The sequence below is a fragment of the Lontra canadensis genome, unplaced genomic scaffold, assembly GCF_010015895.1.
Source record: "Lontra canadensis isolate GAN:19392208 unplaced genomic scaffold, GSC_riverotter_1.0 scaffold373, whole genome shotgun sequence".
Classification (NCBI taxonomy): Eukaryota; Metazoa; Chordata; class Mammalia; order Carnivora; family Mustelidae; genus Lontra; species Lontra canadensis.
This window is the reverse complement of record NW_022631367.1, coordinates 10,150-38,075: the sequence shown is the minus strand read 5'-3', so window position 1 is coordinate 38,075 and position 27,926 is coordinate 10,150. Positions and strand designations below refer to the sequence as shown.

At 40.2% G+C, this 27,926-nt stretch overlaps 1 protein-coding gene across 1 annotated transcript; it reads right to left on the bottom strand.

Moving 5' to 3' along the window:
• Positions 1-207: 207 nt before the first annotated feature.
• LOC116862904 (solute carrier organic anion transporter family member 5A1-like) lies at positions 208-27,926 on the bottom strand. Its single transcript, XM_032850349.1, has 7 exons — positions 27,922-27,926; positions 27,785-27,837; positions 27,320-27,563; positions 10,079-10,238; positions 7,870-8,111; positions 5,612-5,676; positions 208-2,958 (listed from the first exon to the last, which is right to left on the bottom strand). The coding sequence occupies exons 1-7, from the start codon at positions 27,924-27,926 to the stop codon at positions 2,501-2,503; spliced, it is 1,227 nt and encodes a 408-aa protein (XP_032706240.1). The 3' UTR covers positions 208-2,500.

Here is a 27,926-nt window from a genome sequence, read left to right as displayed (position 1 = left end):
GGGACTCTCTAATTATACGTGAAGAATCTGTCACTTCCTACCCTGGAGTTCTGAGAGCAGCTCCTTTTCAAAATACACTACCAGTGTGTACCTGGGTGGCTCAGTGGGTTAAAACCTCTGCCTTCAGCTCAGGTAATGATTCCAGGGTCCTGGGATCAAGCCCCATATCGGGCTCTCTGCTCAGCAGGGAGCCTGCTTCCTCCTCTCTCTCTGCCTACTTGTGATCTCTGTCTGTCAAATAAATAAATAAAATCTTAAAAAAAAAATACACTACCAGGAAGAGACAGATCCTAAGAGTGTTGGAACATAACAATCTAAGCTTTAAAAAAAAAAAAAAAAAGGTGCTAATTCCATCCAAATTCTCCCGATGCAATTCTTTTGCAAATACCACCTCTCCCCAACCTGTATATCTTCAGCTCCAACACAAAAGGAAACTTTCTAACAGACCTAAAAGATCAAAGATCTCCCATAGAGAGTAAAAGGGAACCCTGAGGCACCAGAGTAGACACTAAGTGAATCAACAATGTTCTCTGTATATACCACATGGAGACAAGTTGGACAGACACCAGTGTAATTACAGGCAACAGCAGACTTACGACTCAGCCAAATGAGACCATTTCGAGGGAAGTCCTTGTCACCTGAGACCACTGGCTCCACCCCTTCCAGACATTATTCTGTCTAATAGTGATAACCCTCGCCACAAACCACATGCCACCAAAAGAACCATTTGACAACACCGTTCTTAGGTGGAGAGGAAAATGACCTTGAACCCAGGAATGTTCACGCAACTCCACCAGCGCCTCCAAGGATGAAGGGCAGAAAGCCTGAATCACGGGACAGTTCTGTCACTCATTTCCCCTCTACAGAAGAGTGTAAGCCAGCCAAGGAAATCAGTTCCTAAATTAGCCCCTACATAATCATAGCCTCCTTGGCAGAAACTGTTCACAATTATACTGGTATTTGGACCTTCCGCGTCCCTCCGACGTCCGGGTTGTCAGGATTCTTTTTCTGAGCAGCCAAGACCCCATGAGTTAACTTGCTGTCAGTCCAGAGTGCTGTCAGGAAGCATCTACCTTAAGAACCATGTAGAAAGCATTCTGTGTGGCACCTAAGTCAAAGCGATGTTCTGGGAGGGACTCAAAAGAATGATGGATAATGAGCGCAAAGTGCATTTAGGAACAGAGAAATCCTCTCAAAGAATCACTTCGGGAAGGTTAACAGTAGGAAAGAATCAAAGAGAGATGTAAAATCGTTCTAGCTCTGATAAAGGGAATTCAGTATGACAGATGAGTTGATTTTAAGTAATTTTCAGTCCTGACTTAGGATGATACTCTCACAGCTCACAGATCCGCCTCCTCCTGTATTCAGAGTGATTTTCTTATCACAGGTATGAGCTTTCCTGATTTAATTACTCAACTTCAGGGGGCAACCACAGCAATTTTCTGTACATAAGAAAGAAAATGATTCGCTAGGGTTTCTAGGCATATAACTAAAACGATCAGATGGGACTCAGTCTTACCTCTGTGGAATTTCTTTTTCCAACTATTTTGAGTGTCAAGGTTACGATTCTTAGCTACCCTTGTGTGGGCCCACAAGAGATAAAAGAATTTCTGCAGCATTTTTCTTTGGATGAGAAAGCCATCAGTTTCTCTCCTTATGAGGCATCTTAAATCAGGTTCCAGCCATACTGTTTAGCACATTAGTTTTAAAGCCCCTGGCAAAAGAATACCAGAGTTTAAATTCAAGCTAACAGATTTATGATTCAGCAGACTCTTTACCTTATGATGGGGCAGACAGACTAAAAAAGGAAGTGTCTTATGAAATAAAGTAGCTGTTCCTTTTATCACACTATGCATATGATTCCTTTGAAGCATTTGAAAAATTCTACCTGATTTATAACTCTGCTATGGCTTAAAATGCTAATAACAGTACTTTAGGGAAGGTTTATTGTCCTCTTTTCAAAAATGTATCTGCTTTAGTCTCTTGAAAGAAAAAGTAACATGCTGCACTTACATTTTCCCAATCAAAATTGCATAGTTGAGACAAATTCGTTTGTGCTTTGTAGCGGAACTCACAGTATGTGTTCATATCTAAAAACTGATTTGTAAATGCAAAGTCATGGTCAAGCTCACCTTTGTCTGGAGTGTATGCTAATGATATGTACTGCCAATACACTTCCCAAAATTTCAATAACCAGGCGCCTCTCAGCCTTATGCCACCCTAGAGCACGAGCATGAAATTCACATAGCGGAAAAGGGTAACAAATCTGTCTAAACTCCTCCTTCTTGGAGAGAAGGGGGTAAAGGCTCTCAGTCTAGTTGAGGTATCCAGCCCTCACTCAATAGTGGCTGTGTATACTGAGTTTTGTTGGTTTGAGGATTGCGTCTTTAGAGGTTAAAAAAAGAAAGAAAGAAAAGAAGGCACGGGTGTTTCTCAAGTTGCCATATTCAACTCAACCAACAAAACTAAAGTCTTCCGTTTTCAAGCTTCAGGAGGGAGGCTACATGGCAGTAGGGCTCTCTTCCGGCCCCGGGTCCGGGGGGGAGCTTATTGCTTCGGGGAAGGGCCCCGGATAGGTCTGTGCTGTGTACTGGATCCCTTTCTGCAGACCAGTCTCTTCGCGGAAATCCCCCTGGCTGCTGAAAGCCGGGCACGATCTAGTCCGGGCATACTTTTCGGCCTTGTCGGTGTGACCCACCACCTCGCTCACAGTGCTCAGAGGGAATTCTCTCCACTGTCGCCTCTGCAGCTCATCCTCCTTGTACTTAATGGAGTACCAGGCCAGGAAAATGAAAATAAAGCCGACAAATTTGAGGCCAGCCGCCAAACCGAAATAGACAAAACGGAACGATGTCACGTTGTACTCCCAGCAAGAGCCTTGCACTCCACATTCCTGTTGCCAGAGCATGCACGTGGTGTCGATGACGGCGCCAAAGTAAATTGGCGTAGGAATGTATGCTAGAGCGGGAGAGAAGAAGACAAGAACGGTGTTTAGCCCATCTTATCAGAGAAAACAGATCTGTAGATGAGCAAGGTGCTTGTTTGCTCTCCGACCAGTTGAGGACAGTGGTTTTCTTGTATTAAGTGACTGTTTTAACTATGGCACATCTTATTATACTATAATATTATAATATCTTATTATAATATAAGATATAATAAGATATCTTATTATAATATAAGATATAGAATTATAATATAATATAATACCTATATTATAATATAGGTATTATAAAAACGTTCACGGAATTATAAATACTTTAAATCTTCCAATTTGCCACTCAGTCAGAATACGTTATTGTTCTATGTTATATGTAAAGATGTCGATTGCTAAAAAATTCAATCAGGTGATCCTTTTAAACTTAAAAATCAGATTTTGTCATTAAATACTCAAGAGGCTATACTAAGACCCTGTATGAACCACTAAAATGCAGTACACTTAGTTCTTACGGGGTTGGGTTCTAGTCCTCGGGTGCGGGAAGAGTACGAGGAAAACACTGTCCCCTATAAGCCAGAAACCACATCAAATGGCAAACTGTATAAAGATATTTGGGGCATGGAAATAACTAAGGCATAAAATTCATCTTTGAAGCTTGGGAAATATCTGTGATGAATAGTAGCTTCGTTGTTTGGGCAATGAGATAGACATTTCTTCACTCCCATAAGAAAGAAAGTCTACCCAAGTAGACTTCCTTCACCATATGTTACTCACTTTGCTGAAATGTGCCCCATCCCCATATTGTTCACCTTACAATCATCTAACCCTCCTTTAAACTCCTCACTCACTCAGATGCCACTGTATTCCCACTGCATTTTGTATACACCTTCATTGCACCAGCTATCACGTAGCAATGAAAGTGTTTGCGGATTTGTCTCCCATAATTTCCTAGATGGCAGAGGCCAAGTCTTTTATTCCTTGCGTCCCGAGGACCCCTCAGGACAGCCCATGGATCCTCGATGAGTTTATACAAGGAAGTGATCAGAAGGAGCAGGGGAGAAAAGGGGGAAGAAAAGAGAAAAGAGAGGAAGGAAGGGAAGTCGGTGGACTTAGTGATATATTTTTAAATATATTGTATTCATTTCAAATGACATGTTCATTACAATTAAAATGTAACATTACTAAAATACTTAAAATTCCCTTTTTGTTTGGAATTTTGGGGAATGGAAATTGGTTTGTTGGCCCAACTATAGCTTTTTCATAATCAATAGAACTTAAGTCAAGTCTGAATTAAATAGATGACTGAAATGTCCTCCTTTCACTTATTCCTGACACTGCGACAACCCTCTATTGACTTACATTTACCTCCAATTCCATATGAAACTACCCCAGCTCCATGACATCAAAGACAAGCAGAGCAAAAAGGAGGACCTATTTCTTCTTTTCCTATTCAACTACCCCTTCGCTAAACAAATTTCCTTCTTTGAAAACAACTTTTTAGTTTTCAACAGGAAGTATAAGGCAAGCTTCTTAAGTAAATCAAAGCATGCCAGAATTTCCTTTCGCCAGCTGGCTTTGAAAAATGGGACCTTCAGAGTTTTATCGGTACCAAAAAAATAAGCCACCCACTCAATGCAACCAGAAACCTCTGAGAGTGACCGGAGAAAACTCCCTACTCCCAGACTGGGCCACCAACCACAGCGTAATGATAAATTGAGAATTCCAGAGAAGATTAATGTTTCAGAGGGTCAAATGATAGCATTTTAAAGTGTTTCACCCTTCAAAATGGAAATTAAAAATTCAAATCAAAAAACCTATTTCTTTTTCTTTTCTTTTCTTTCTTTTTTTTTTTTTTGTCTTATGGACAATGATACTGATTACTGGGAGAAAAAACAGCTGAAGAAAATGACAGACTGCCACTCGTGAAAGAAAAAATGTGCTTGATGATGGGGAAGTCAATAAAAAATACGTTGAAATTGATCAAGGCAATGGGCTACTTCACAAGATATTTCCCATGCATTGTCCCAAAACACGACAGAGTGAGACCGTGTTTGTCAAAATCAGAACGATGTTCTTCACGCCCTAATGAATTCTGCCATATACAGACCGTGCTAATGACCTGCTCTTGTTAATAAGTAAAGGGGACTCCTGATGTATCAATTTGGGGATATTTCTTTTTTCTTTTCAGAATTTTTAATTTCTTTTCTCAGAAAACTCAATAGGTATCCTTTTTGCCTGGCCCAATAAAATTCTTATAAAGAAGTAAGAAATTAAAATCTTTGCAAATAATACGAGTGCCAGTTTCCATCACTTTCATGTGAAAAAAAGTCATAAAGGGACAAAAATGCCAGGATCATAATAAGCCCACTATAATAGCTTGGTTCAATATTTCTTATGGTACCAAAAACGCTCTAGGGAATCTAGCCCACATTTATGCTTATGGTGAAAAAGAAACTGTTCTAAAGTCCATTGTATTCTGATTCCTCAAACGACAGGACTGGGTAGCTTCTAGTTCAAATCAGAAAATAAGAAAGTTGTGCCCTTGCCGCTAACCCATAAAATCCTAGCTACTACTAAGGGTAACAAAAGATCGACTTGCCATTTTTTAAAAGACCATGAGAATTTGCCATCTGTAAAGAGGAACTAAGAGGCCCATGCGGAAATTCAGGAACATACCAAGTGTTCGCAGTAAAACAAACTGCATTCCCAGCGCGAAAGGTCTCTCCTCATCTTCTACTGACCTATGGTGAAGGGAAAGAAAGAAATGTTTTATAACATTGGCCTCAAGAAAACAAACATCAAATCACGCCTGCTTAGTACAGAGCCAGAGAGCAAGAGCGGCTGTGCCAAAATATTTATTTCCTAGAATTTATTAACAACAGCCAAACAAGTCTGCTGAAGTAGCTAAATCAGTGAATGAGTTCTCCCCATTGAAGACTCAAAGAAGTCCTGATTAACTCTGTAAATATTGGTGGAGGGCCAAAGGTTCATGGTTGAAGGGGCAAAATCAGCTCTGAGCTTCTAAAATCAGTTCTGTGAGGGACGCCTGGGTGGTTCAGTGGGTTAAGCCTCTGCCTTTGGCTCAGGTCATGATCTCAGGGTCCTGGAATCGAGCCCTGCATCAGGTTCTCTGCTCAATGGGGAGCCTGCTTCCCCCCCTCTCTCTTCTACCTGCCTCTCTGCCTCCTTGTTACCTCTGTCTGTCAAATAAATAAATGAAATCTTTTTTTAAAAAATAAATAAATAAAATCAGTTCCGTCAAAAAATAGATACGATAATTTATCCTAACTACTGCATTTTTTTTTTCTATTTGCCTACACTTTCCAGAGGGCAGGTGTGTCGACTGAAAGTTATTCCTGTAATTTCTCAAGGGAAAGTACAGAGGAAAGAACTTAAAGAAAGAAGTTGAGTCCCAAGAAAGGCTGCAAAACAAGTCAAACATTAGAAAAAGAGTGAATCCCTCCCACCACCTCATGTTTTTCTTCTTTTCCCAAAACATATGCTCCAAGTAATTCCTATATGGCAGGAAGACTGGAGTCTATTGATCTGTAATTAGCAAAGATTAAAGGGCTCTTTTTCTGAAGTTCTGGGTTAGAAGCCAGCTGGTGATTTGCCATGACATGGGCAGCCCTGATCTGGGTTATTTAATATCTCTTGCAGAATTAAAGTTTCAAGAATGAGATTATTAAGGATTCATTTTTTAAAATGATGAAGTGCCTGATCTTTTCTGTGTCATACACGTTGAGTTCTAGGTAAAGCATGTCCACTTCCCCAGGACCCATGCACCTGCCATCTTCTCCCCACCTTCCTTATCTTTTCCTAGCAATTTGCCCCATGCTGCACACACCATTGTCACTCTGTAAGTATCCATTGTCGGAGGAATTGAGAGATTCAACCAACGGGCCTTCCCACCCGGTGCTGTTATCATACATCTAACTCAGTATCCCATAAAGAAAGGAAGCCAAAATGTACAGAAGCAGCAGCAAACAGCCCAACTGTCCTGCTAAGAATGACATCCCAGCAAGTATGACCACCAGGTGCCCAGCACTGGGGGGTGCTGAGAAGCCAGGGAAGAGGTAAAAGGAGAATGAGGACTGATTCCCTTTCCTCCTCACTCCTTTGTTGCACTGCCTCTGCTGGTCCCCTGAAGCTGCTTCTGGGGGCATGCATTTCCGTCACCATGCTGTCCCCTTCCCTCCTTTGCCCACTGCAGCTTTTACTGCAAATGCCAACACACTGATCTGAATGGGTCCGTGTCAACATTTTTAACAGGACTTCTATTAAAGCAACGCCTGTGTTCTCTTATAAGCAAAAAACCACAAACGGGATACCTAATAAAACACAGCATGAACAGCTGGAAAATGACATCTCCCAGTCTGTCCTTTCCTTGTTTCAACTCCAAAACTTTATATGATCGTACAATTCATGGAATCTGCATTTTGAACTGCAGGCCCAGCATGAAACGTCCACTGATCCTGGGGGCACTACCTACCTACCAGGTTGGAGATAATACTCTTCGCTGTATGCGAGACTTAGAGACTTCGCCGAATGACTTCCTGCCCCGTCTGGGAGTCAGGCTCCTTGTGCCTAACATGGTGATAGCTTTCAGCCCCTGAACTTGAACCATTTAGGGCACAGACTTCAGGAACAAAAGGCACCCCAAAGAAGTTTCACTAAACTGCAAACCTAGAACCCATCTGAATAACGAACGTTCTGGAGTATGAAACATTACAACCTTCCATTCCCTTCCTGATCTGGGAAAACACTTCTCTTAATAAATTCAACAAGCAAAGGTCTGAGTGCTTCCCCGTACAATCTAACTCTGCTTTCCTCTCCACCTTACCACACGAGTCCCAGCTTGGAACGTGTTCTCTGGCCATTCTCAGTGTACACCCCTGCCTCCCGCCACCAGGCAAGCAGAGTGCTGTTCTCACCTGAGTGTCACTATGATGGCTGACGGTTGGGCGCATGCTGTGATGAAGGTGACGATGAAGAGAAAAATTAAGAATGGGATAAGGGTATTGCAGGCTCTTTTGCACTTCCCAGACACAGCATAGCCGTTCTCGTTGAGATAGGTTTTGACAATAACCACACGGAGCTGACCGCGCTGTCCCACCGTGGGTGGAGTGATCACTTGCCGGCTTTGGACACAGGTGCATTCTGTGTAATTCCTTATCTAAGGGATAGCAAAGATGGGTTGTGAGCCAACCTAAAGCATAGGAAAATTAGGACAAAGTCAAATGCTCTAAAATAGCTCTAGTATTTAAGAATGGGTAATGTTTGCTGAGCGAAATAAGTCAAACAGAGAGAGACAATTATCATATGGCCTCACTCATATGTGGAACATGAGAAACACAACAGAGGCTCATAGGAGAAGGGAGGGAAAGCTGAATGGGAAGAAATCAGAGAGGGAGACAATCCATGAGAGACCCTTAACTCTAGGAAACAAACTGAAGGTTGCTGGAAGGGAGGTAGATAGGGCGGATGGGGTAATTGGGAGATGGGCAAGTGATATGATGAGCACTGAGTATCACACCCAACTGCTGGGTCACAGAACTCTGCATCAGAAACTAATGATGTACTATATGTTGGCTAACTGAATTTAAATTTTTAAAAATATGCATAATATTTAACTGAAAATACAGCCTCCTTGCTAACAGTAATGATCTAAAGTGTGCATCCAACAGTGTCTGCTGGCCAAATCGTTTAAACCTAAACTTTTATAAGGAGCTTTCAGCACTCTGTTCCACAGCGTTCACATTCCATATGCTCATTTTGGTCACAACTATATCCTGCTCCCACTGCTGTGCAATTCTTGGGCTGTCTGATTAAAGAAGCCCCTCGAAAACAGGAACCAAGCTTTCTGTTTACTTGTGCCCACCAGAGCCCCCGGCATCAACCTGGACACAGCGTAGGACCTAACATAAATATTTGTTAAATAAATGCAGAGAACACGCGATGCAGCCGTTGATGACTCCAAGGCCAAGACCAGGGAACATATCATTGACTGTTTCGTTTGAAAAAAGCTAATTCAAGGACTTAAAAAGGTATTTCAAATAAAAGCAACCAATGACTCTTTCTGCCTCTTACATTGTTTTTACTGAACAGACATCAGGCTTGAACTCCCTGTCACTGTGAGCTCTCAGCCACTTAGAGAAGCAGTAGCAACAAATATGAGAATGGGAACCGTTTGGCCATCTGTGCTTCAGGGACTGCTGGCCTCTTTTTAAGAATGAGGACTGTGCCTTAGAGGACTCCCTCGCTCACTCCCAGGGAAGGACTTAGCCACTGAGAACAGATCTTGTTGTCTCTTCCAGCTTGGCACACACCAATTATATAATGGGGAGCCAGCAACAGGATTTCTCCATTTATCAGTATAGCTTAAAACTCAGAAATCAAATATGACAAACCCAAAACATACCGTCAATGGTCTAATCCCTTAACACCTACACAATACAAGCCAATGCACCTTAACTTTTTAATTAAAGCAGCCTCCTACAATCTGTCCTTATGCAAAGAATGAAATCAGGCTCAGTAAAGAACTGAGTAGAATATGAAAACCTCCCACAGTATTACAGCTTATTTATAATTCACAGGGAAGGGAATTCTCAAAATAGCCTATTCTTGAACTGACAGAAATATCTTTACTCTGAAAGTGAAAGAAAGAAAGAGAGAGAGAAAGAAAGAAAGAAAAAGAAAGTTTGAACTCATATTCTATGAAAAATGGTCATTGCCCATCTTCGCAGACTCTGATCAGAGAAGATGCTCACCTATTCTCTTCTGCCAGCACCAAATGTGGTCATCTTGACCTTCAAATGCATCACAAGGGCCCTGGCAGAGTAAGAAATGAGAGGCCTAGCATTCAACCTTCTCACGTTTCACTGAGTTGGCACAGAATGTGAAGTGGGAGAGGGCTGATGTGGAAATAAGTCACTGCACCCACATGTTCCCTTCGTCCCTGAAGAAAATGATAGCATTGCATAATTTTCTTTCCTCTGGCTTTTTGTCAAGATGTATTTTGTAGGTTATTTGAAATTTCTTGAAAAGAGGAATAGAAGCCACGTGTTAGCCTGTGAATCCTAACATGTCTTGTCACAGGATGTTGGATCAACAAAAGTACAGGAACTTGCGAAAAATACTCACCCCAGTACTAAGATTACCACTGTTAACACAGCCAGCCAGACAAGGGTTAAAGTATGTAATTCCATCTGATCCGCAGACTGGCTCATACTCGTGTATCTTACAACCACAATTAACATTGCAGCTTCCTGTCAGGTTCCTGTGAGGCATGGTGAGAGAAGGTCTAGAGAGGAAAAAGCAGGTCATGAGCAACATTTACTAAAATAAAACTCTAAAGAAAGTTCTCGACATTCGACGTTAAGTAGTTTGTCCATTTTAGAGAAGCTAGTCCCCTTAAATCAAAGCTGTGGTATTGTAAAGTAACCACCTTGGATAATTATCATTTAGTATCATTTTAAACAAAGCACAAAAAAAAGTTTCAATCTTCTGGTACCATAAAATTAAGACTTCTGTATCAAATTATGTATCATGCCTCAATTCTGTCTTCCATCTTGGTGCCACAGATCTGGGCTCAGCTGTTCTAACCCCTGTATAACTACTCGCTTATTGTAGACATTAAGCTTTCTGTCTGAACAAACCCAGGCCTCGATTTCTTTAACTATAAAAGAGAGGAAACACTTTCCTTTGCCAGATCAATAACACCATTAGGAGGGCACCAGCAAAATCCATCCATCACAGTTGTCGACACAGGTTCCTCTGACCAAAAACTTGAATTATTCTGGAAGAAATTATCAAAGAAAGACATGGGACTCTAAAAATTGAGTCATAAGTGATTTTCAAAGAACGGGAATCACATCACTAGTTTTGATTCAAACAACCAGAGAGGAATGAATGATTCAGTCCTTACTTCAGAATGCCCAGATGTGGATTCCCAGTCAAAGTGGTAGGTTTTGTTTTCTCATAGGATCATGATGTCTGATACAAAGAAATGATACAATATGCAAAGTTCCAATACAATCGATCTAGGCAACAAATATAAAGGACAGGGGGAGCAAGTAAGGAAAGGATACAGGGCTGGGGAGAGAAGTAGAAGAAAATGCTGTGGAAGAGCAGACACAGGCAGGGACCCCCAAGGGACCCTTGGAAGAACGAAAGGGGTTCTCCAGTGACCTCTTTCCTTGGCTTCTATGACCACTATTTTTGTCACTGATGAAATACTGTTCCCAAAACCACATGAGTAATACAGATCCATCATCTGTCCACCCATCCAACAATGTTCTAGAATATCTCTTACATGCCAGAACTTATCTTTAATGCCTATGTTGAGTAACCACTCCTTGTCCCAACTCTGTGTGTTAGTCTACACACATAAAGCATTATTTGTTCAAAGGTGTCTCTCCTGTGTTCTCTTTTACACGTTGATAACTGAGTCCTCAAATTTTATTTAAAGGAAAAAATACATAGCCGTATTCAGACCTTATCAAGAGGGTCACCTGGATGACTCAGTTGGTTAAGTGTCTGCCTTTGGCTCAGGTCATGATCCCAGGGTCCTGGGACTGAGTCCCACATAGGGCTCTCTGCTCACAGAAAGCCTGCTTCCTGCAATCCTTCTCCCTCTGCTCCCCTGCTCCTGCTCTCTCTCTCTATCATAAATAAATAAATAAATAAATAAATAAATAAATAAAATCTTTTAAAAAACTTATGAAGAAAGGCTTCTAAGGAGGCAAAGTGAAATAAACTGTTCTTCATTTATGTGACTCTCAGAAGAAATTTTGTCATAAAACTTTGATGATTATGCCCACAAACTCTTGGATTCATATTATTTTGTTGTATGTTTTTAAAAATATGTGATTCTAGGCCAGTAATTCTCCACAGAGGCAATCTTGTTCCCTAGGGGACATTTTGGTTGTCACAACTAAGGGAGTGCTACTCACTGGGTAGGGGCCACAGATGCTTCTAGACGTGCTTCAATACACAGAACCACCCCACACCACCCCCACATACAACAACCCTGATGACTACATTTGTGCCCTCATGCACAATTTAAACCCCCACACAACCCCCGCACTACTCCCATTGCCCGAGTCTTAGTGGTCTTGAGGATGAGGTGAGAAAGCCTATTCCAGACCTACTACTACATCCCACAAATGACTAAATGGAGGTCCAGAGAGACCAAATGATTTATTTTAATGCTGATTAGTGCTGTCTTAACTGGTACCCTATGAAAAGTGTTCTGTGTCCATTACTGTTCTCTTTGCTAGTTCTTCAAGAGCCACATTGCAAGCCATGACCAAATAAAAGGGGTTTTATTGTCTGCGTGCTTCGTCACTAAAAATGACAGGCTCCAAATCCATACACTATAGTTCTTACTATTGCTATCAAGAAGTTATAAGGAATTTCTTATTAAGAGCATGATTCATATTCATTTATGACCTCCACAAGCTCCCAAACACCTCTCTTTCATGGGTTGTCCACTCAAGAGAAAGGAATCTAGGAGAATATAAACAGATGCTCAAAACCCACTGATGACAGGAAGCAAAAGCTTTCCTGAGTTCCAGAAACAGAGGCCCAGTCCCAGGTCACGTTGGGTATGTTTGCTTTTCTCATGAGAACATGATGTCTGAAACAAAGAAACGATCCAGTAAGGCTCTAAGAAAATCAAAACAGGTAACAAACATAAACAGCAGTGAAAAGAAGTGGGCATTCATGAGAAAGTCATTAGGGGAAAAGGCCAGAGTGGCACCAAAAAAGGAAAGATACCAACATGGTTAAGACGCTACACGGTGCAGATGTTACAAAAGAAATACATTTTAAAGAGTAATAATGTCTTGTTTGACTATCACTCACTTTCCAGAAAACAGGCTGGGTTATAATAAGGGTATAAGTGTGTAAACATGAATAACACTAAGCAACCGTTCATTAGCCTGAAGGGAACCCACCATGGGAGGACAAATGCACAAGGGCCGTGGGACACCACACCTCCACTGTGCAAAGGGACTGTGCATCACGTTTCCAATAACTAAAGCATTTCTGACAAGTTAGCTTTACAAGTAAAAGGCTCCTGGCAGCTCAGAGGCAAGGTAAGTGTTCATTTCCAAGTGAAGAAAAAGGCCTCAAGGGGACGCCTAGGTGGCTCAGTCAGTTAGTTAGATGTCTGCCTTCAGCTCAGGCCATGATCCCAGGACCCTGGGATCAAGTCCCGCATCAGGCTCCCTGCTCAGGCAGGAGTCTGCTTCTCCTTCTGCCTGCCGCTCCCCCTGCTTGTGCGTCCTCTCTCCCTCTTTGACAAATAAATAAATAAAATCTCAAAAGAGAGTGAGAGAGAGAGAGAAAATAGAAAAAGGCTTCACTAACAAGTGGACCAACAACCAACCACAGAGTCCAAGATGCAAGCCTGTGAGAGTCACATATGAGATCTTACCTGTAAGAATCGCAGAATTACAGAACTAGACAGATGGGAGCAGTCTCTGAGATCATCGAGTACCACTTGCTGGTTTTAAAGAAACTATGAGAGATGTAATGACATGCCCGCCATCATTAAGGCTTCAAGAAAAGCAGCCACAGGGAGACCAAGTGAACAAAAAAGGGAAAATGAGCAAGTTTGTCGCCCAGTCTTTATCAAATCAATTGCTTGAGGATCAACGTTTACTTAAAGTAATATAGTAATATATAAAAATCAAACATATCATGGTTTAACATAAGTCATATCGTCTACCATGGGGCCATTACAGCTGGGTAAGTAAGGACACAGTTGCTCTCAAATTTATCTCTCTGTCTCTGTCTCAATCCCTCTCTCACTAGTGTGGGCACAAGCACACACACACACACACACACACACACAAAGTATGTCAAATCACTCCACCAAAAGACCTGAAGATTACTTGGACCTCCCCATCTGACATATTTCTACAGGTCACTGCAAATCAAAGAGGAGCCCCCTAACCATCTTTCTGCCTCCCCTTAAGTGTCTCCCTATTAAGAAACTTGACAAGTGGGCATCCATGCATCTTATGCTCAAGTCACATGGATTAGAAGAATATGATTCATGTAGCAAATACTCTTTTATCACAATATACTAATCACCAAGAAAAAATTGATATCTTTCTCATAATATCTTAATCGCTATCAATTTATCTCAACCTTCAAGAAGATTTCAATTAGAATGTTTCCTTTCGATTCCACTTAATTTTTGGCTTCATATTAAAATGCTTCCCTGGCTATATATAGCTGTTCAATTTCAGGTTTATAATTATTATTATTATCATCATAATCAAAGTTATCATTTAAAACTAACATTTACATAGCCCTATTTTTACTCCAGGAATTGTGTACCAAGATCTTTATATAAATTACCTCATTTATTCCTCATGAGAATTAAAACTATTATGACTGTGCCTTCATCTTTTAGATGAGGAAATTGAATACTGGAGAGGATAGATACTGTCAAAGTTCACAAAGCTAGAAAGAGCCAAAAACAGATCGAATCATATACATATAACCTGCAGCTTTTTGTTTGTTTATTGTGTTTTTCCTTTTCTTTCTTCTCTTTTTTTTGGGTGGGGGGATGGTGCCTGGAGGGGAGAGGGAGAGAGAGAATCTCTAGAAGGCTCCACACCCAGCACAGAGTCTGATGCAGGGCTCGATCTCACAACCCTGAGATCATGGCCTGAGCCATATCAAGAGGCGGACACTTAACCCACTAAGCCACCCAGTGTCCCTTCCTGCAGTTGGAATTAGGAAGTGTGTTTGGCTTCACCTGTGTGTCTGTATTTCACACAGGCATGTCAGAATCATCTCAGAGCTGTAAGAGTCAGGATTTACTGTGAACACTGTGGCTTAAGTAAGACTTTATATAAACACATTGCATAATGTGAATTCCTTGCTCTTTAGCTTTTCCTCAAGTAATTTTTTAAAAAATGGAGTTAAATCTGATTTCCATGTACAGAATTGTTCAACAGTACCGAGGCTTGATAAATCATTTAATAATGCTAGCTTTATTATCTTTCATTTATCAAGTGTCGTCTCTTTGAACTTAAAACTAAGATCTATTATATCATCTTCTGGTTGAAATTACTTCAGACTTGAATTATTGGGCCAGAACTTTTCCAAGGATGATTTCTTGAGCTGTGAAGTGACAAGGAAGCATTTTCTCAGTTTCCTGTGTTTGGCAGTGACTGTTGGATGGAGAGATCCACCAAGTTCAAACAAGTCCAAAATCTCAGAGGTAGGGACTTTTCCCTGAAGTTATTTCTCTCAATATAGTTTTATTGAGCCAAAATGCTAAGACTACAGAAATTCAATAGAGCCTGCTAATTCAGACCTTTGTTGCAACTTTTCCAAAATGCATTTCATCCTCTTTGTCATCACTCCTGCTCCTGCCATATGGTGTATATAGGTAGTACTCTACTACCAGCTCTCCAGATACCTAGCATGTCTGGCCAATCGCTTCTAAATTCTCTAACAAAACCATTTATCTCCTGTGTCTGTGTCAAACTGTGTCTTACAGACAGTTTAACCCACTGAAGTTTTTGCCGGTTATTTAAAGCTTTGGGTGCCACTCAAGACCTCTTATTTATTATAGAATATTTAGAATATAGAATTCTAATATATGTATTCAAAATAAGAATTAGAATTAAAAAATAGAATGTATTTAGAATATAGGCTGTTTAGAATATAGAATATAGAACTATTATAGAATATATATTATATATAATAATATATTTTTTATTATAGACCTTATTAACTTTAAAAGAAATTCCTGAAAAGTAGAGGACAGTTTACAAGAGATGTTAAGTAGGTGTGTCTCTGGATTATCCTAGCTACTTTTATTAGTAAGCTTATAGTTCATTTCTATAATATATATATATATATATATATAGAGAGAGAGAGAGAGAGAGAATATATACACACTCACACACATACATACATAATTACATAAATTTATTTGACTACTTTTACAGTTCACTGTAAATCAAAGAGGAGCCCCTTAACCATCTTTCTGCCTCCCCTTAAGTGTCTCCCTATGGAGAAACATGACAGGCAGGCATCCATGCATCTTATGCTCAAGTGGGTGCTGGGAATGTAACTGAGTTGGGAATGGGCCAGGATATTAACCAGAGTGCCTAAGATCTTCCATTATGAAAAATCATCAAATTCTCAAATCTGAATTTCTTTCTTTCAATTTTATTTTATTATGATTAGAACACTGACCATGAGCTCTACCCTCTTGCAAATTTTAAGTGTACAATACAGTGTGTACAGCAGATCCCTAGGGCTTATTCCTCTTAATCGACTGAAACTTGATGTCCATTGCCTGGTAACTCCTCATGTTCCATTTCCCCAAGCGACTGTTCTGCCTTAACTATTTTAGATACCTCATAGAATCAGAATTGTTCTTCATCTGTCATTCTGTAACTGGCTTATTTCACCTAGCATGATGTCCTCAGGGTTCATCCATTTTGCCACATATTACAAAATTTCTTTCTTTTTTAAGCCTGAATCATATTCCATTGGATGTATACATCACATTCTCTTTATCCATTCACCCATCGATGGACGCTTAGGTTATTTCTACATCTTGGTTGTCAAACCTGAATTTTCTAGGGGAACCACTAACAACATGTCAGGTTCATTCCACAAAAAGACTGTGATTCCATCTTGGCTGAACAGGAAAATTTCATTTTTCTAAAACATCTCAACCCCACAGCTGGTATTCAGGTGCCTCTTGAGCATTTGATACTAATTGAAAGATGGATCATCATGAAGATTCACCCTGCTGGTGAACCCGGAGCTTCTCATACAAGCTTTAATAAATGGAGGCAGCCTATACACTGTGCTTGCTTCTTTGTGTTGGTTTTTCTTCTTTCAGAACATTTTAATAATGAAAAGCACTGCATTCAGGATCAGAGAAACCTGGCTTCAAATTCTAGTTCTCCCATTTTCTGACTGTGTGACTCAACAAGTTATTTAATCCTTCTGAATTTCTTTCTCTTATTCCAAATGAGAAAAAAAAATACCATTTTAAATAGTTATTTATTGGGCCCCTGGGTGGCTCAGTTGGTTAAGCAACTTCTTCGGCTCAGGTTATGATCCTGGAGTCCCAGGATCAAGTCCCGTATCAGGCTCGAGTCTGCTTCTCCATCTGACCCTCCCCCCACCATGCTCTCTCTCATTCTCTCTCTCTCTCAAACAAATAAAATCTTTAAATCATTATTTATCAATTGCTTATTATGTATGGGTTTTCTCCTATTTTATTCTTTCTCTATTTCTGAGAGATTGGTACTGTTATTAACCCATCTTCATGATGAGGGAATAGAGGCAGACAGGGTAAGGAATGCACCAACCACATTATTCAGTCCCTGCGGCAGTTCAGTAAGATCGTATCTGTCAGTATTTTCACCTTAAAGATGTGGAAACCAAGCACAGAAAATTAACGAATGCGTCCATACTCACACAGCTGGGTTTCATTCAGTCCTCCTCCTTATTAACTGAGGACTGTGGGCCAATCACTTCATCTCTAAGCACAGTTTCTTTAATTAAAACATGGATAATCATGCACACAGTAAAGTTGTAAGCATTATATTAAAAAGATACACATAAACAGGTGCCAATTACCACACCTGAGCCAAACAGATGCCTAACAAAGACTCCCCTTTTCACTGCCACTCCCTCCATCTCTCTCTTTGTCGGCTTTAAAGGAGAAAAAAAAAAATCCCATATGAAGCCTCAAAATCATACAGAACAGAAAACAGTTTTTACTTAATAGGCCAACTCATACTAATGAGCAGGTTGTACACTGCACAAGAGGACCCAGCCACAGGAACAAGTAGAGACTGAAATGTAGCCCACACCCTCCTTGGGTCCCCTTATTCCTCACACAAACAGAACTGCTACTCTAAAAGTGCCAAGCCTGTTCACCTACACCATCTACCAGGTGTTTATACTGATTCAATTTTACTGTACTATCAGTATTAGTATACTATCTTCCTAGAAGTATTTGGGAACCCAGAGGAATTTTCCAAGGAAATCGGGTTTTTTATTTTGCTGATTTATAAACTGTGCTTGAAGTCAGGCTGCAGATACTGGAATGAGTGGATCCTTGAAGCAGCCTTCAGAACACCTACTCAAGTTTTTCTTCATTAAATACAATTAAATGAGAAGAAGTATACCATAAATCATGGATTTAGATGTGGATGTAGACGTTTATTCTCATCAAGTTCTTACAAGTTTAGAACCACTAGATGAATAACATCCCTGCATAGAGGGAGATGACAGACATTCATTCATCTTTTAAAGAAGAAAAGGGAGCTTAAAGAAGAAAAGCTTCGTATGATCTAGAAGAAAAGGGAGAAGAGACAAGAAACTAACATTTTGGGGGCACCTGGGTGGCTCAGTAGGTTAAGCCTCTGCCTTCAGCTCAGATCATGATCTCAGGGTCCTGGGATAGAGCCCCACACCAGGCTCTCTGCTCAGCAGAGAGCATGTTTCCCACTCCCCACTCTGCCTGCCTCTCTGCCTAGTTGTGCTCTTTCTCTCTCTCTGTCAAATAAATAAATAAAATCTTAAATTAAAAAAAAAACTAACATTTTCAGCACATACTATGTGCTGGATACTGCACTAGGAAATATCAGAAAACCTCCTTAATACAATCCTCAAAACCAAAACTACAAACATTTGTCTGAAATATTGGAATGCTTCAAACTGGAAATTGGGGATGAAGAAAAGAGACACTGACTTCTCATTTTTTACCCTTCTGAAGTATTTTAACTTTTCAACTACATATGTTTTACTTTAATTATGCTTGCAATCCAGTGGCACTGACATTATCACCAATTTAATAATGAGGAAGCCAATACTCAACAATATATGGTAGTTTTCTTGCAAGGCCATGCAGCTAGAAAATTGATGGCTCTGGTCCTTTTCTTTGAAAACAAACCTACCTTTGACAAAAGAGTTTGTGGGGGGAAGTGGGGCTGAGGTCAAGAAGTTCTTTACTGGGACCTCTGTTTTCTCACTAACACAGAATCTGGGATGCCCAACAAGAAAATCAAGACTAAGATAGAACACTTCAAGAAAAGAATTTTTAAAAGTGCAGCCATCCTGGGGCATAGGAAAGGAAGCTGAGTAGGGCCAAGAAATGGATTGCTCAGCAAAGATGAGGGCCTGCTAAGATTGGAACTCATAAATTTGTAATGGCACCAATCAGCACAATTATATAATTTTTGCCCATGGTGCTGGAGAGCCCAGAGTCAGTTGATTCAGGATTGGCAAGACAGATACGGTACGAAGCAAGGGCTCCAAAGTCTTGAGGGGACTTGCAGTTTAAAAGCAGGTAAGACAGTGAGTCTGCCTTCCCTCCCTGCTGAGAATGCACTGAAAATTAAAGCAAGAAAGATTAAAAGGAATAAAACTAGCAATGAGGAATGAAAAGTGACACCAAATTTCACGAAAATAGCAAGTGGATAGGCATAAATTTATGTGATGAGGAGATCCCCCGCCTCGGAGGAGAGCCAGCCTGCCCCAGAACCCTCCACAAGGCTCCAGAAGGTTCTGAGCTTAAAGTCACCAGATGTGGCAGAAGCCAAAGGTGAGGATGAACCTGAGGCTTGAGGGAGAGAAAATTGTATTGTTGGGCCCTTCCTTTCTCATATTCACTCACCTCCATCAGAGCCCAGACATTCTCCACAAAGCTCTTCTCTAAAGATATCGAAAGAAATTTAAAAAGCTAAAATTCCCTAATTTTTGTAGGGGGGTGAGGGTGGGGCACATAACCTGAAGGGTGACAGACTGAGTCCTGTCGACCTGTAAAGTCCAGAATAAACAAACAGAAAAAACTCACCCTTAACATTAAATGGCAAAATGTGAGGCATAAAAACAAAGTGAAGAGAAAAATCTAATTATATATACAGATCTGAGAAGATATTACTCCTTAAAAGGACAGAAAATGTTATGAAAAGGACATACTCAGAATACAACAAAGAAAAAAGTTCTCAAAATAAAGAAAATTTACATAAAGAATAGAAGACAAAGTATGGTAGAATCTCTCATAGCGAAGGACAGAGGAAAGATGAGTGAGCAAACCACACATCCAGGCAACAGGGCTGTAAGTCCCAGTGTTGGATTAGCAGGAGTCCTGGTGAGTGCACAGAAAATGGAGAGAATGAGTAAAGCTATAGCAAAAGAAAACTTCTCTGGGGTAAAGAAGACAGACGTGTTAGCATAAGATGTCTCAGAGGGTGCCTAACGTAATGAACAAAGTCCTGGGCCAAAACATTCATTTGTTCATTCTTTCCCTCATGCAGCAAAGGTCCTGCATTGCTTCAGATGGTGGGGCTGCAACTATTATGGAGGCCACTATGGTAATTGTTCTCAAGGAGCTCATAGTTTAGAAAGAGGAGGCATGAGCAGAGCAAATAATTAAATGAGGGAATTTCAGCTAGTAGTAAGTGCTATAAGGAGACTAAGGAGGAATGATTGGATAAAGAATGAGGGGAGAGGGCACCTGGGTGGCTAAGTCGGTTAAGTGTCTATCCTCGGGTCAGGGTCCTAAGATCGAGTCCCACATTGGGCTCCCTGTTCAGTGGGGAGTCTGCTTCCTCCTCTGCCCCTCTCCCCAACTTGTGCCCCTTCTCTCCGAATAAATAAATAAATAAATAAATAAATAAATAAATAAAATCTTTAAGGGGAAAAAAAAAAGAATGAGAGGAGAGTGGGCTCCCTTAGATTGGGCAGGGAGGGGTAGCCTCTCTGAAAAAGTGACACTGGAAGGGCCCAGCCCTGGCAGAATCAGAGGGAGAAGCATTCCTTATGAAGTTTCAGAATACCCTGAATAAAATATTTCCTAAAAACTTTCAAATAAAGTTGGCCACAGACAAATGAGAGCTAGGACTGGAGTTAAATTTCTTATCTGCAACATTAGATGCTAGAAGACAAAGCAATGGCTTCGAAGTTCCCAGAAAAGCAATTTTTAACCTATAATTTTATACCCACTCAAACCATCACTAAATGTGAGAGAAGACTAAAGACACTAATACACTGGCAGGCTCAGAAAGTTTTACTCCCACATACTCTTTCCTCCAACGGCATCTGGGTATTTTTCTTCAGCAAAACAAGGAGTCGACAAATAAACAAACAAATAGTGGATACAATTGAGATCTATGAAAGGAAATCCCAGGATATAATTTATGTCCAGAGAGCAATTAGTCCAAATGAAGCAAGATCATGGAAAAAGAAAAATTCAATAAAACAAAGGATATGTTGAAAACTTTAAAAAATATATATATACATGAGCATGGGAAAGGCCAGTAGTCAGGGAAAGAAAGGGTCATTAGAACTCAAGGACAGACAACACAAGAAATAGGGTGGTCCAAATATGATACAACTTTAAGCAGATTCCCATTCCCACCCTAGATAGTAGATGACTACTCTTTCCTTGACCTCTTTATTTTCTGGAGAAAATGAACCAAAGTCTATGGACTTAGGAGCCTCATACATAAAGAAGACCTTTGGTGAGGTACTAGAATTGTAGCAGGGGAATTAGGTAAAAGTCTGCAGAGTGAACAGAAGGACCCAGGCACTTTCCCATCACCACCCCACACTCCCAGCTCTAGAATGACAGCAGGTAGGCTTACAACCCTGAACCCACCCCAACAAAGCTGCAGCCAGAGACAGGAAAATCCTGTTCCTGAGGAGCCAAAGCAACCCAGAGCTAAGACCTTGGGTTCTGACACCCAGCACCCCAGCAAAAATGCCACCTCCTGCCCTCCTGTTACCCGACAGTGAGATTCACCAAATGGCAAGCTCTGCCATCAGACACAGAGCACCTACCCAGCTTTTTAAATGTGTGTTCTTCCATACTAAGAGAAAGCTAAGGGACACCAGAAATGTAAGGGAAACTTCCAACATAATTGAGGCAGCAAAATAAATAGACAGCAGGTATTCAAAGGACATAGACAATCTAGGAAGGAAAAGAAACGCTCAATCATGTTGGAGAAGTAACAGAACATATTCCACCCCTGAAGCAAGAAACAATCAAAAATCAGGAAAGAAACTTGGAAGTTAAAAGTACAATATCCAAAATAAAGATTTAGCAGAAGACTGAAAAAATAAAGCATAAGAAACCTTTCCAAAAAGTAGGACAAAAAAATGAGATAAAATAGGTGATAAAGAATAAGTAGAGGACCAAAGAAGGAGAGAGAAGAGAAAAAGTGGTGAGAAAAGAGTAACAGAATTTAAATTTTAAAAAAAGAAAGAAAGAAAAGAAACCAAACTGAAGGACACAGTTTCCAGACAATAAAGACAAGTGCTCAGGAGGGGGTAGAAAAAAAACCCATTCCAAAGTATATCATGGTGAAAATCAGAAATACCAGGAGTAAATTGGAAGCTCCTAGAAGGGAAAAATAGGCACATATGAAAGACTGACAAAAACAAAGGCCAGATTTCCCACAATAGCATGAAAAATCAGATGATAAGTGAATAATAACCTCAAAATTCTGAGTGAAAATGATTCATCCAATCAAAAATTCTTTACCTAGCCAACTTGACAATCAAATATAATAGGTTTTTGGGTTTGTTTGGTTTTTTTTAGCTATTTCATGAAAAACCTTCAAAAACAAAAAAGTGACAGCCTGCCAGCCTTTCTGTAGCTACTGGAGGAATGTGCTCTCACGAAATGAGGAGGGAGCCAAAAAAACAGACATCCACAGAGCCCAAGGAACAAAGGATCAATACAGACAGAAGCCAATGGGATTCCCAGGGTTATAGCTGAGCAGCAGGCCCAGAGATCCTTGTGTCCAGACTGGAGCATGGGCACTAGGGCTCCAATTTAGATGACTCCAAGGGGTGGGAAGTGGAATCAGGAGTTCATCAGACAGGTGAAAAATCACAGCAGGGTATTTTGAGCCCTCAGAGAGTATGGGGAGACAGACACACATTCAGAGAAAACAAAGATAATGAAAATAAGACAATTACAAATTCCAGGAAAATCAATGCTCTACAAAAGAGGAAAGCTCATCATGACACACCACTTGGGCCTCAGCGTTAATAATACTGTCATAATCAAACACGAGAAATATCAAAGGAGGATTTGACCACAGTATATGAAGGGAAAACAGCACTCCTCATTTACTAAGATAGGAAGATATAAATAATGTCCCAATTTGGTTAATTTATACATTGTGTCTAAAAAAAATAGAGGTGAATACCGGAAGAGACAGCTAAAAAGAATTTTAAAATTACTGCCCTAGGAAGCAGGGTTAGTCAGGAGACTCTTGATTTTTTTGCTTCTAACTTCTTAATTCTATTTATTTTCCAGTTGTAATAAAAATAATTCAATAGAAGTAGAAATTATTCTTAATTTATTAGTGATGACTGATAACAAGAGCTAACTTTCAGGGAGCACTTGTTGTGGGCCAGGCTTCGAGCTGAGAGCTTTACACATGTTATCCATACTATCTTTGCCTTGAAACTGAGTCCCATTGCTGGAGACTAAATATTTAGGTCCCTGCAACATTCATAGGTTGAAAACGAACTTCCAGTGTGATGGTATTTGGAGGTTGGGGCTTCGGGAAGTATTTAGATCATGAGGGTTTTAGTATTTAGATCCCTTCATGAATGGGATTGGTACCCTTATAAGAGAGACTCTAGAGAGATGCCTCACCCCTTCCACCACGTGAGGACACAGAGAAAATGACAGCTACTTATGAACCAGAAAGTGGAGCCTCCCAAGACACCAAATCTACAGGTACCTTGATCCTAAACTACAGAACTGTGAGTAATAAGCTTCTGTTGTTTCCAAGCCACCCAGTCGACGCTATTCTATTTCAGTAGCCCGATGGGATGAAGACACTATTATCATCACCCTATTTCACAGATGAGGATACTGAGGCTTACAGTTAAGCAACTGGCCAAGCAGTGTGAAGATACAAATTCAGATTTAACTCAGGAACCAGGACTCCTATTCTATACCACCCTTAAATTTTTAAACACTTTATTTCCTATGCCATTCTAACAGGCACTAAAAGAAGCTATGTGTCAGTAAATGCATTACCCAGACACATATCTCCTGATGAAAAAAAGATTCTTGAGACAAGTGAACATATTCTGTCATCTACATAAGCTCTGATTGGTAGTTCCTCTTTTTTTTCCCCCCTTTCCTAATGCTCTATGTTAACTAAGTGAAATTAAAGCTTTTCTTATTCAAATTTCAAATGGAACATTTTAGCAGACAAAACTCCACTAAAAATCAAAAGGAAATGGGGTTTGTTGGCAGCAAGCACCAAAATCTAGGCACTAGAGTTCTGTCCAATGAGCAGATCCTAACAAACCCAAATGGAAATAAAAGTTACAGTTTTCATAACTCCCCAAGAAAAATTTTGCACCCTTTTTTGGAAAGGGTATAGGAAATCGATCCTCAGATCCACCGCTGGTGAAGGAGCAAATTGATAAAACACCTGGGGAGTAAATTTGGTAATATTCATTGCAATCTCATTTCTGGGAATTTATCCTACAAACACATGGCACACAGAAGAAGTGATTATTCATGAATTTATTTATTGCAGCATGATTTTTAATGACAAATGATAGGAAACTGCCTTTCAAATGGGGACTGGTTAAATTACAAAACAGAACTAAATGGAATATTACATGGCAGTTAAAAGGAGTGTTTAAAGCAATGTCCATAACAGCCAAACAATGGAAAGAGCCCAGATGTCCATCAACAGATGAATGGATAAAGAAGATGTATGGTGACTAACGTAACATAAAAAATAAATAAATACATGAAATAAATCGCTCACAAAATTTAAAAAAAAGAAGATAGGCTGTATATATATATATATATACAATGGGATATTACTCAGCCATCAAAAAATGAATTCTTACCATTTGCAATGACATGGATGGAACTAGAAAATATTATACTAAGCAAAACAATTCAATCAGAGAAAGACAATTATCATACAGTTTCACTCCTATGTGGAATTTAAGAAACAAAACAGGATCACAGGGGAAGGAAGGGAAAAATAAAACAAGACAAAATCAGAGAGGGAGACAAACCACGAGAGGCTCTTAACCATAGGAAACAAACTGAGGGGGGCGCCTGGGTGGCTCAGAGGGTTAAAGTCTCTGCCTTCAGCTCAGGTCATGATCCCAGGGTCCTGGAATCGAGGCCCGCATTGGGCTCTCTCCTTTGGTGGGGAGCCTGCTTCCTCCTCTCTCTCTCTGCCTGCCTCTCTGCCTACTTGTGATCTCTCTCTGTCGAATAAATAAATAAAATCTTAAAAAAAAAAAAAAAAAGGAAACAAACTGAAGGTTGCCGGAGGGGAGGGGGGTGGGGATGGGGTATCTGGGTGATAAACATTAAGGAAGGCATGTGATGTAATGAGCACTGGGTGTTATAGGCAACTGATGAATACTGAACTCTACCTCTGAAACTAATATTACCCTATATGTTAATTAATTGTATTTAAGTAAAATAATTTTAAAAAAATAAAAAAGGAGTGTTTAGGGCACCTGGTGGCTCAGTTGGTTGAATGACTGCCTTCAGCTCAGGTCATGATCCCGGAGTTCCAGCACTGAGTCCCACATTAAGCACCCCACTCATCAGGGAGTTTTCTTCTCCCTTTGACCTGAACCTCCCCCTTCCCATGCTCCCTCTCTCACTCTCTCAAATAAATAAATAAAATCTTTTTTTTTTTTTTAAGAGTGCTTAAATGTATGGACTCTGAATTGTTTGGGGTTAAGTCTGGATTAAGTCCTATGTAACATGAAGCACAGCCACCTTAGGTCACAAAATCCTCAGTTTTCAAGGATTTTGTCAACTGTTTAGCACAGCCATTATTAAAAATTAAATTATATAAACTTACAATTAAATAAATGTTACAAACAAAGATAGTAAATAATCAATTCATCACCTCCTAGCTTTTTTACCATACTGTTATCTATGTCTTGACTAGGCTATTTAGGTCTAACTACCTGTATGAGAGAAATATCATATAATGGTATGTGACTGGGCATCTCCTAGTGTAGTGTTCATCATTTTCACGTTGTTAGCTTGAAATCAGCCATGGTGGGGATATTTACACCTCTGAAATTGTCAAATGCTACAGATGGGAACTCTTTTCTTAGCCATGTGTTACATATTATCAGCATACCACCGATATGTGTGTTCTTTTTTTTTTTTAAATAAAGATTGTATTTATTTATTTGACAGGCAGAGATCACAAGTAGGCAGAGAGGCAGGTGGGGGGTGGGGGGAAGGGGGAGCCGGCTCCCTGCTGAGCAGAGAGCCCGATGTGGGGCTCAATCCCTGGACCCTGAAATCATGACCTGAGCCAAAGACAGAGGCTTTAACCCACTGAGCCACCCAGGCGTCCCTGGTATGTGTGTTCTGTACCTCAATTTTGCCATCTGTAAAATCAAGATAATAATAGAACCTTCCTGATAGGGTTGTTGTGAGGATTAATGAGTTAATATATGTAAAGCATTAGAAGAGTGTCAATACAAGGGTTAACTATACATTGTATTATTATTGTTGTTGTTGTTGTTATTGTTACTGGCACAGAAAGATGTCCGAGCTATGTTGTTATTTTTTTTTATGCTGGGAAAAGTGTGTATGAGTTACTTTTTGGATATTAAACAGGGAAAATTTTTAATACATAGTCATAGGTTCTTATAGAAAGAAGCCTTGGCGGAAGGCACAAGAAATGAATCTAAGTAGTTACCTGGTTTGTCCTTGATTGGAGAAATGAGTTTGAGGACTTTAGTAAGAGCAAGACTTTTCACTGTACATTGTATTTTCATTGATTTTTATGTTCTTCAACTATGTGAATGTATCGTCTATTTAAAATGTTGCCTTTAAAAAAAAAAAAAAAAAGAACAAGTTTGGGGCGCCTGGGTGGCTCAGTGGGTTAAAGCCTCTGCCTTCGGCTCAGGTCATGATCCCAGGGTCCTGGGATGGAGCCCCACATCGGGCTCTCTGCTCCGTGGGGAGCCTGCTTCCTCCTCTCTCTCTCTGCCTGCCTCTCTGCCTACTTGTGATCTCTGTCAAATAAATAAATAAAATCTTTAAAAAAAAAAAAAAGGAACAATTTTCATTGACCCAGTAAGCATTTCCTCCTCATCTGCTTAACCAAAAAACCATGGGAAATACTCTGTGAGTCTCGAAAGGGGACCTGGACAAAGGAGAGACCATGGTCCCTGTCCTCCACGCACGCATGCTCCACCTGGGGGAGATGACACGTGCACAGGAGACCCCCCCCCACCGGCAGGGGGGAACACTCATCTGACCCTGGGGTACAAACACTACAGGGCTTTACACTTCTTTCACAATTAGAATGACATGAAATGGCTCTTGAAGTTACTTACCCTGTTGTATACGGGATGTTTATGCCTCCTAGATTAATACTTTCACACCCAACAATAAATAGGGTTGAAAAACACAGTAAAGACACACCACTGCAGATCATGGCAAGTTTAGCAGATTCTCTTGCACCAAGTTTCAATTTCTTTATAATGTAGCCTCCCAGGACAATGCCAACACCAGCACTGGGGACAATAATTACACCTAGAGAGAAGAAGGGAAGGACAGGATTAAGTGAAGTCCTATATGCTGTAATTTGTTTTCTAATTACTCTGTTTCTACTTACTTATTAGTATTAAAGTACAAAATAAAAAATACTGTAATCAACAAATCTTCAATGTGTATGATTTTATAGTATAATTTCTTTTCAAAGGACTCATAGCCAAAAGGTAAAATAACTTTTACAAAGCAATAAAATAAAGACAAGCCACCCACTAAGAAAGTGAACAGAACTTGAATGGGCCCCTTACTGGAGAGGAAATCCAGCTGGCCAATAAACACCAGAAGATGTTCACTCTCTTTGCTAAGAGGGAAATACAGATTAAAACATAGTAAAATACTACTCTATACCATCTGTGTTCATAAAAATTTAGAAGTCCGATATTACCACAT